The following is an 11113-nucleotide window of genomic DNA, read 5'->3' as shown; positions in this document are numbered from 1 at the left end:
GGCTAATGATGGCAGAACGGGGCGAGGAGGACCTGAGGGGTTACATATATATATATATATGTATATGCAGGGGTGCACATAAGTGATGCACAGGTGCACATGCACAACGAAAACAATAAATGCGCTGAATAAATAAGTTCAGATCGCTCATTTGCATAACGTCATGGTTGACAGCTGTTAATAAACAAACACTGCTTTAGATCGACACTGTAATACTGTATTAGATTTCCATTTTAACTGAATGCATAAATCTGCCGGTTTCAGAGCAAAACGCGAAACTGTGCTTCACTCGGTGCGAACACCGGAACCAAAGAACTTACTTCCGGCAACCCGCCAAAATAAAAGCTTGCTGATTTTAGGTTTGAAAAAATTGTGGGAATTCGTATAAAAAATAAATGAAAATGTAAATATTATTATCACACATTATTTATTATTTTGTTTATTTATTTTTTTTAAAACAGTAACTAACAGTAATACTATTACTAATTATTCTATTTTTTATAGTTATATTTAATGGGTCACAGACGGAAAAACGTACGTGCACCCCGTGTGTACGACATGCAGCAGTTAGATGGGATGCAGCAGAGGACGTGTGTGTGTGTGTGTGTCGTGCGGTTCTTTAGTTGGAGAGATCCAGTGGTGGCAAACCTTCCCTGAAACTGAGTGGATCCACAAATAGATTCCTCTTCATTAAAGGTGACAGTAATTCGGGTCTCTCGTTACATAATCACTCATAAACGCCGCACTTCTGGCTAGGGTGACCACCCGTCCCGCGTAGCGCGTGCGCGCACAGCGTTTTGAAGCCCAATTCACGCGTCACGCAAATTGAGACCGTGTCACGCATAATCTATGCTTGCTCAAAAAAAAGTTTGGTCGCTTTATATCCTCGAGCCCCAAGCAGACAAACGAACATTACTTGACATTTCAGCACGCTACTGTTGCCACACAAACCCCTCAGTTGAACTGCTGACTAGGTTGTTGTCAACTTTTTCGTTGTTGTCATGACAGCGCACGCACGCGCATACCAGACACACAGTCTGGGAAGGAAGGAACTTTTTAGATGCGCGCTTTCCAATTTGAAAAAACTGAGTCTGAGAGGCACCGCCATCATCAATTAAAAGAGAAGGTGTGGGTACAAGAAAGAATGGGGAAATGAATATTTGTGGCTGAAAGGTGTTGAGGGGGATACCGAGAGGGCTTTTTGTGACCTTTGTAAAACGTCTTCTCAATCGGACATGGAGGGGAATACGATGTCAATCGTTTTTTTTTTTAAATACTTTTTTTTTAACTGTTCCCTGGTGGTGTTGAGCAACTACAATTCCTGTTAATCCTATAATTTTATATTATAATTTATTTAAAGTAAATAAATTGTAATGAAAAATAAATAAAATTAAATAGTCCTGTCAATTCATTGAATGTTCAAAATATTATTGCTGAGCATACATCAGCAATTAGGGCATTATTAATACCATGTAAGGTGGTATGTGCTAGAAATGGGTAAACCACTATCAGTGAGTCTGCCAGTGGGGCACCGCCGCGCCAGGCAGTGTCCCACATTGTCCTCAGAAACATACCCCTTGTCCCCCCTTGGGCTTATTAGCAGGTGGTCACCCTACTTCTGGCAGATTCCTGAACCAATCCGCTGACTCTAATTCAGGACTCACCGCTGGATCGTCCATCGTTTCCATAATCATGGAAGTGTGTGTGTGTGTGTGTGTGTGTGTGTGTGTGTGTGTGTGTGTGTGTGGTGTGGGACGTCAGAGGTTTCTGATGGTCAGAATCAGGCAGTTTATTAAAGACTCATTTAGACACACTGTGTGTTGTGTTTGATCTGGTGGAGTGTGTTGTGTTTGATCTGGTGGAGTGTGTTGTGTTTGTCCAGTTGGTGGAGTGTGTTGTGTTTGATCTGGTGGAGTGTGTGTGTGTTTGATCTGGTGGAGTGTGTTGTGTTTGTCCAGTTGATGGAGTGTGTTGTGTTTGATCTCGCTGAATCTCGATCAGGTCTCTGGTGTCCGCAGGTGTTCGACTATAAATAACACTGAGATCTGCTGCTATAAATAACACTGAGATCTGCTGCTATAACTGACACTGATCTGAGATCTGCTGCTATAAATGACACTGAGATCTGCTGCTATAAATAACACTGATCTGAGATCTGCTGCTATAAATGACACTGAGATCTGCTGCTATAAATAACACTGATCTGAGATCTGCTGCTATAAATGACACTGAGATCTGCTGCTATAAATAACACTGATCTGAGATCTGCTGCTATAAATGACACTGAGATCTGCTGCTATAACTGACACTGATCTGAGATCTGCTGCTATAAATGACACTGAGATCTGCTGCTATAACTGACACTGATCTGAGATCTGCTGCTATAAATGACACTGAGATCTGCTGCTATAAATAACACTGATCTGAGATCTGCTGCTATAAATGACACTGAGATCTGCTGCTATAAATAACACTGATCTGAGATCTGCTGCTATAAATGACACTGAGATCTGCTGCTATAAATAACACTGATCTGAGATCTGCTGCTATAAATAACACTGAGATCTGCTGCTATAACTGACACTGATCTGAGATCTGCTGCTATAAATAACACTGAGATCTGCTGCTATAACTGACACTGATCTGAGATCTGCTGCTATAAATGACACTGAGATCTGCTGCTATAACTGACACTGATCTGAGATCTGCTGCTATAAATTACACTGATCTGAGATCTGCTGCTATAAATGACACTGAGATCTGCTGCTGTAACTGACACTGATCTGAGATCTGCTGCTGTAACTGACACTGATCTGAGATCTGCTGCTGTCGGAGTCACACGGATGTCTCGAGAGCGAGGGAAGAACTCTATTTAAAAGCTTGGCGCTTTTTACACGAGGATTTGCCAGAATAATCGACAGAAAACACATGCTGGACATCGCTTTCCTGGAACAACACTGCACATCACGAGGGGTTATTAAGGGTATAAATATTGAGTTATCAATGTTGAAAACAGCTGTGCTGCTGCTTTATATCAGTGTGGAAACTAATGAGGATCTTTCAGGATTCTGTGATGAATAGAAAGTTCAAAAGAACAGCGTTTATTTGAAATAGAATCTTTTTTAACATCAATTTCTTTACTGTCATTTTTGATCCATTTAATGCGTGCTTGATGAATAAAAGTATTCATTTATTTTCTTTTTATAAATCTTAATTATTCCAAAATCTTTAATTGTTGTGTTTAACATAAAAACTCTGAAGCAGCACAACTGTTTTCAACACTGATAATAATCATAAATGTTTCTTGATCATCAAATCCTCATATTAGAGTGATGTGTGAAGGATCATGTGACACTGGAGACTGGAGTAATGATGCTGAACATCAGCTTTGATCACAGGAATAAATTACACTTTACTGTATATCCACATAGAGAACAGATGATTTACACTGGAGTAATATTTCAGATTTTTGACTGTATTTTTGATCAAATAAATGCAGCTTTGCTGAGCAGAAGAGACTCTTTCAGAAACATTAAAGATCTTAAAAATGCGGTCAAATATGGACAAACCCAACCATTGGGTTACGTTTTTTTAATTACATTTTTAACCCAACGGTTGGGTTAGCCCATATTTGGGCCCAGCATTTTTCAGACTGTATTAATGTGTGAGTGCTCGAGTCATTTGTTTTCTGTGCTCCAGAATATTCCTCCTGTAACGCAGAGGATCTTCCTCCTGTCAGTGAGGCGTTTGACTAGAGGACACAGGTGTGTGTGTGTGTGTGTGTGTGTGTGTGTGTGTGTGTGTGTGTGTGTGTGTGTGTGTGTGTGTTTTCAGTCGACAGAAGATTCTGGAGGGAGAGAACAGAATAATAACTGAGGTGTCCATTTCATAAACTCTGCCAGAAAATGTATTTATCTTTGAATATCAATGTCACACTCATCTATAAAACAACACATTTAGTGTGTTTGTGTCTACATTTACACACACAAATCCCTTCTAATTGCAGCTTTTGATGAGATTTGACTGTGTAAAGGTTGAGTTTATGACTGCGACTGACAGGCTTTAACAAGCTCATCATCAGATGCTGGATTGTGTTTGTGTGTTAAATCTAGATTAAATATAGATCTGCTCCTCGAATGTCAAGGTGAGAGCAACTGATGGACACTAAAAACAAAGAGTGGAATAAAAATAACTTGTTGTTCTGGCTATTTTTGCAGCACGTTTACAGATGCCAGGCCTGAGTCAGTGTGATGTTATGTGGCGCATGTAAACAGTTCACTGGGGTTTATATATATATATATAGGCTCATGACGGTGCATAACATAGCCTACAGTACGACAGCTGTTTAACACTCAGAGAGACGGAAGCACTTTCACTATTTATAGTTATAATACACACACTATACCGTGTGTTTGACACACATTCAGCCATTGTTTATGTGCTACTCCAGGGTTTCCACCTCAATCGTTTTATTTTAGATTTGACTGATTTAAATGCTGTCATATATAGTTTATATCGTGTGTTGAATGTGTCCATCTAGTGGCCACTGTGAGGAACAGCAGGAGTGAAGCTGGCGAATGGATATCACTATCACTGGAAAACTATCTTCTGTTTTTCTGTCATTGTGTTTTTCAGATTTTTATTATTTTTAATTAGTATATATATATGTGTGTGTGTGTGTGTGTGTGTGTGTGTATATATATATATATATATATATATATATATATATATATATATATATATATATATATATATATATATATATACACGTTTATGTAAGATGTAATTAATTGCAATTAATCGATTTCACAGTGGCCTACTATTTTTAATACATTATCATACTTGTTTATCTCCCAAAAAGATATTATGTTTGTGTGAAACACTTTTTTAAAAGCTTATAACTTTTTAGTTTTCCATGGAAACTTGATTCTGCCCACGGAATAAAATAAAATAAAATAAAAAAGGTAATTGTAACTATTTAGCACAATTGCAAGTTTATAACTCACAAAGACTATTTTTATTTTAAAAAAAATAAAAAAAAGAGAGAGAGATAAACAAAGAGGGAATAGTCACAGTTAGCCTGCGTTTTTATTTTAACTGGCTTCCATATACACACGACCCTATAGAGGCAGGTGGAATCAGTGGGCGGGGCATGTCGTTCTCGAGAACACGTGATTGGACATATATTTGCATAAACCCCTGAGTGCAGGATGAGTCATCAATATTGTTTATTTTTTATGGAAGAGAAAGACTACTTTTTAAATTAGTTTTTTTTTTTTTTTTTTTTTTTTTAAGTTTATTTGTGTCGACTTTTTGTGTTTGAATCAGATCCACACTAATTCTGACACATTCTAATATTTGAAAAAATAAATAAATAATTAAGAGGTCAGGACCAAGATTTTAATAACCCAAACAGTTTTTTTAAAGTGCTGGGCGTAACTGTGACTTTTCCCCCCTTGCAATTCTGAGTTTATATCTCACAATTTAAAATCTATATATATTTAAATAGTCTTTGTGAGTTATAAAATTGCGAGTTTATATTCTGATTTTTTCTCAGAGTTGTGAGATATAAACTTACAATTGTTAGATATAGTTATTACCTTTTTTTTCTAACTTCTCTAACATTGTTTTAAGTTTTTAATTGCCCAAAGTAAAGCTAAAGTAGATTCCCAGAAAACCTCACACGAGCCTCTGAAGTGTTTTACAGCCGGTAATAAAGAACCTGATGTGTTTGATTCACAGGATGTGGAGACGCCACACACACACACACACAGATGTGAGTTTGAACGCGCGTGTCTGCGATGTCTAATCTTCATTCTCTGTTCATGATCGTGCTGCTGGTTTCCAGTCCGTCCAGAGCTACTGATGATGAAGATGATCATGATGAAGGTCTGACAGTACACCCGGTGTCTGACTCCGGCGCAGTGCGCTCGGTGTGTAAACCGGTTCCGAACACGATGGGCTTGTGTTCCGGGATCGGCTACGGAGAGATGCGGCTCCCGAACCTGCTGGGCCACGACACCGCGAGGGAAGCTCAGCAGCAGTCCGCCTCATGGGTGCCTCTGCTCGGCAAACACTGTCACCGGGACACGCGACGCTTCCTCTGCTCGCTCTTTGCGCCCGTGTGTTTACCGGAGGTCCCGGTCCCGGTGCGCCCGTGCCGGAGTCTCTGCGAGGCGGTGCGGGACGCGTGTCTGCCCGTCATGAGCGCGTTCGGGTTCCCGTGGCCGGAGATGTTCAACTGCAGCCGGTTTCCAGATGGACCGGAGCTCTGCGTTCCCGGAGAACGAGACGCGAACCGGGAGGAAACAACAACCGACGCGCCTAAAGGTGAACGGTTCACCGAGTTTAAACTAACAAACTAAACAATCAAAACTAACTTTAGCTGGACAATAACTTTATTCTAGAGCTGCTGTAAAGCCAAAACAATCTCTGTTCCTTTAATCTCCTATTATCAATGTAAAGCTGCTCTGAAACAATCTATATTGGTAAAAGCGCTATATAAATGAAGGTGACTTGACTTGACTAACGAAATTACGTTCTTAGAACGTTTTTTTTAATGTCCCCAATATGTAATGAAAACGTTTAAAAAAAAAAAAAAACATCCAACTAAAATATTTCAGAAATAAACGATTACTTTTTTTGTTCCTTCGTTTTTTTGGAGAACATTATAAAATAAAATAAAACTTTTCTCTGAACGAACGTTCTGTTGATGTCGTTATGGGAACATTCCATTTGTATCATTCTTCAAACATTATGGGAATGTTTTATTTTTTATATATATCCTCTATTTTAAAAATAAAACGTTACTTGTTTTGCTCCTTCGTATTTGTGGAGAACATTATTACAGACCAGATAACTTTGAACAAACGTTCTACTAACATTACTGGAAGAACGTGTGTTCAGAACCTTGCCAGAACGTTCTGAGAACATTCCCTGTTAGCATTTCCTGATTCACACACGCAATCACGTTCTCGTTAAGACATTCAAATACATAAATGTACTCTAACTATGCTAATTTATCCGAGTTAAAATGAGCAGAAATCTGTAAGAAATGTTGCGACCCATAGTCAGAACGAAATGGATGAAAGTGAGCTGCAATGTCACTGTGGGAATATAATAATACATTTTCCGCAGCTGTGCACAAGGCGACCCGAGTTCAAGTCCCTCAGACAACATCAAAGTTTGTTTAGCTTCTAGTTAAAATCTTGGTCCAAAACAAAACCTTTTTTTATTTTATTTTTTTTATTATTTGTTGGCATCAGAATAAGTTGGGATCAGGTTTTATACATCTGTGTCTCTTCTCTCTTTCCTCCAGGTTCTGTGATCTGTGAGGTCTGCAGTCCAGACTCAGAAGGAGAGCGAGAGATCCAGCAGAACTTCTGCAAGAGTCCGTTCGGTGAGTAACTGTAGACCAGTTATAACCCATCATGATGGAGCGACTCAGAACGTTGAACATGAGAGATCCACCAATAGCAAACCACAACCATCCAATCAATTCCCCACAGACAAAATCAAGCCCCGCCTACATTTGTTCTTAGCTGTGTCTGAAACCACTCCCTATCCACTATATAGTGCTCTATATCGGGTGTCGGCCATTTTGTTGTGGTGTCCGAATTCTGAGTGAACGACTTCATTCCCTACATTCGTTCACTACTTTTACCCACAATCCTCTCTGTATTCGAGTGTACATTCGATGTACACTTGCTGAAGCACTATTTCCCACAATCCAGTGCGTAGAGGACGAAGCGAGCGAGTCTATACCAGAGATTACTTTACAGCTTTCTTATTCTCTGCATTAACATTTATTTCATGCTAGTTTTAGGGTTTTTTCTACCTTGTTTATTCATAATTATTTGAATAAAACATATTAAAATCTAGAGACAATATTATATAGATGAATTTTAAAATGAAATGAAAAGATATTAATAATGTAAATTATAGGTATATTAGGTATTAACTCAATTTAATGTGTTTTACTAACATCCAGGTGTTTTAATAATTTGTGGCATTGTTGTTAACTCATTAAACTGTAAGGAAGAGATGATAATTGAGTGGATGATTTAAAAATGTTCGTAAATAGGTGACGTATTCACTGTTAATGTAATCATAACGGTTGCCTGAAGGCGCTCAACGACCACATCATCCATGAACGTGAGAGTTTCTAACAATTTCTAACTGATTATACACATATTAAACACGATAAACCATATATGTTCGACAAAAACATATATGTAAAAAAAGCAAAATTATCTGCCAATGGGATAAGAAAAATAATGTAAGATTATTTTTCGTACACCGGAAAACAAGACATAATATCTAATGGCATTTTATTCATCCTGTTGATGCTTCTTGATTTTTTGATATTTGGACTGGAAACAAGACAAAAATACTTAGTAATAAAATCCGTTTTTGCAGTGAAGGGATTAGTGAAGGAGTGAGCGGTTTCGGACACCGCTCTTGTTCCAGAAGTTAGCTAGGATCAGTGTTGGGGGGAAAAACTCAGATATTTTGTTGTAGATTTTAATAGTAATGCGTTACTTTACTAGTTACTTGAAAAAGTAATCTGATTATGTAACTCAAGTTACTTGTAATGAGTTCCACACAACACTGGCTAGGACCTTATTCCACACCCAAACTGTAATTCCTGTTGTTCTCCCTCTTCTCTCCAGCGTTCCGCCTGCGAATCGGCTCCTGGTCTCGGGACGGGTCTGATGTGCGTGTGGTTCCTCAGGGTCGCAGTCGTGTTCTGCGCTGGCAGGATCATCAGGTGGCGGCGGGGGACCAGAGCGCCCTCTGGCTGCCGGGGGGTCGCGACTGCTCCTGTCCCGCGCTGGACGGGCCGCTCACCGGCTCATACATCGCCCTGGCCCACATGACCAGTGGACGCATGCTCCTCACACGACTCCTCAAATGGTCCCGTGAAGAGAAAGAGCTGAAGAAGTTCATCAGGATGATGCTGAGACGGGCCTGCTGAGGTCACGACCCCTGGAACAGACATTAATGAGCGGATAAGATTAAAAGAACAGTTCTGGAGTGATGAACGGCATGAAACTGCATCTTCAAAATGAGCAGTTTTTATTAGCGGAAATGTAAATCACTGTAAATTCAATTGATCATTTTTACTGATTTTTATACTTTTACTTTTTTCCTATATTTCTTTTTATTAGTGCTGTCAAATCGATGAATCGCATCTAACATAAAAGTTTGTGTGTGTATATATATATATATAGTAGTCAAAATTTGAAGTGGATCAAAACCTTTCACCTTTTCATCAAAGTACGTTCTTGTCTTTGGACAACTTTGATGAACTTTTTTGATCCTTCCATATATATATACACACACACACACACACACACACATAGCCTATTGTGTGTGTATATATATATATATATATATATATATATATATATATGAAGAGTTCAGATGCAAAAGCCTCTAAGTGCCATCTGAAATTTTCTTCTAGAATGATCATTTTTATCAAGCTCGTATATTTCACTTAAATGGCAATCAAAATTACCTATTTATTGTCATTTAAGTGAAATTACTGAACTTAAATATACAAGCTTGATAAAAATGATCATTCTAGAAGAAAATTTCAGATGGCACTTAGAGGCTTTTGCATCTGAACTCTTCATATGTATAACAGGCATTATCAAAAAATTAACCAACTTGTTTTTCAAACAATATATACAAGTACAAATAATAAGCAAACAATACAAATAATGACAACATAACAAAACCAATCAATAAAATTGTAGAAATAATAATATTACAGTTTTTGCCTATTGCTTACACACGTTTTGCTCAATTTGGCTCATTGTGTCAAAACTCTACACACAAGCAAATAAGACACAACACTAGGAAATAAACCATTCACATCTATGTCAAATTGAAACTCTGCTATCAAAACCTAACAATCCTTTGTCAAAATGTCACTCTGATGACAAAATGATATCCACTTGCATCATATGAATACACTTTCAGATCAGCAGCAACACACTAGTCTACTTTATATAAAAAACTGCAGTCTTTTGTTTTCAATGTTTTTATTCAGTTCCACAGAGGGCATGTTTTCACAACAACCAAAAAATGAACTACTGAATTCAAAATCATTACATTAGTATATTTTACAGTACAGTAAATTCAGTTAAATCAAAAATAAAAACAAACAATACACTACTGTAAACACAGAAAAACACAATTGTGCGCAAGTGGGCTTATGGATCCTGCCGTCTGTTGGGGTCTGGCCACAGGATCTCATCAACATCACAAGCAATGTCTTCTCTCGCTAAGCATCGGGGAAAATATCCCCTTGTGTGTCGAATCCATCCCTGGATTGACCTCACCTCAATGTCTCCACAGGCCTGTTCCATTGCCTGCAGAAGAGGCATACGGGCATGTGGTTGGCGGTCATATACGCGCCATCTCCAAGCGGAAAAAAATTCCTCTATAGGATTTAGAAATGGCGAGTAAGGGGGCAAGTACAGAACTTCAAATTGATCATGGTTGGTGAACCAGTTCTGGACCAGAGCAGCCTGATGGAAACTAACATTATCCCAGACAACAACAAACCTGGGCTGCTCTGGTCCATCCTGTACAACTGCATCATGAAGTGCATCTAGAAATGTGATTATGTGTTGCACATTATAGGGACCCAGTTTGGCATGATGGTGCAGTAGCCCTCGAAGACTTATGGCAGCACACAGTGTGATGTTTCCCCCGCGCTGCCCCGGGACGTGCACAATTGCCCTTTGGCCAATTATATTACGTCCCCGTCGTCTGTTTTTGCTAAGATTGAATCCAGCCTCGTCAATGTAAATACATTCATGCGGCTGTTCAGCTCCATCCATGTCCAAGATTCTCTGTAACAAAAAATACATATTGTGGATGGCTTTACTCAAAGCACACACCTACACTACTACAGAACCGACCCACCCCACCAGACAGGTACCTGTGTAGCTTTCTGAATGTATCTATGTGGTACTAATCCAGTGGTACACATTCATCTGTTACTGGACTGCACCCATTCTTTATTGTAAATGTAAAGGACTGAAACACTTGTACATATTCATGTCGAAGTTCTTTGACCCTGACACTGTTCCTCTCAAAT

The 11113-nt window shown here is 38.8% G+C and overlaps 1 protein-coding gene across 1 annotated transcript; it reads left to right on the top strand.

Annotated features, from left to right (window-relative positions):
* Nucleotides 1-5741: 5741 nt before the first annotated feature.
* Nucleotides 5742-9035, top strand: sfrp2l (secreted frizzled-related protein 2 like). Its single transcript, XM_084420131.1, has 3 exons — nucleotides 5742-6330; nucleotides 7319-7399; nucleotides 8673-9035. The coding sequence occupies exons 1-3, from the start codon at nucleotides 5802-5804 to the stop codon at nucleotides 8975-8977; spliced, it is 915 nt and encodes a 304-aa protein (XP_084276257.1). The 5' UTR covers nucleotides 5742-5801; the 3' UTR covers nucleotides 8978-9035.
* The last annotated feature ends 2078 nt before the right edge of the window (nucleotides 9036-11113 follow it).

The sequence above is a fragment of the Rutilus rutilus genome, assembly GCF_951802725.1.
Source record: "Rutilus rutilus genome assembly, chromosome: 9".
Taxonomy (NCBI): domain Eukaryota; kingdom Metazoa; phylum Chordata; class Actinopteri; order Cypriniformes; family Leuciscidae; genus Rutilus; species Rutilus rutilus.
Note: the sequence above shows the minus strand (reverse complement) of the source record. Positions and strands in the feature narration are given on the sequence as shown.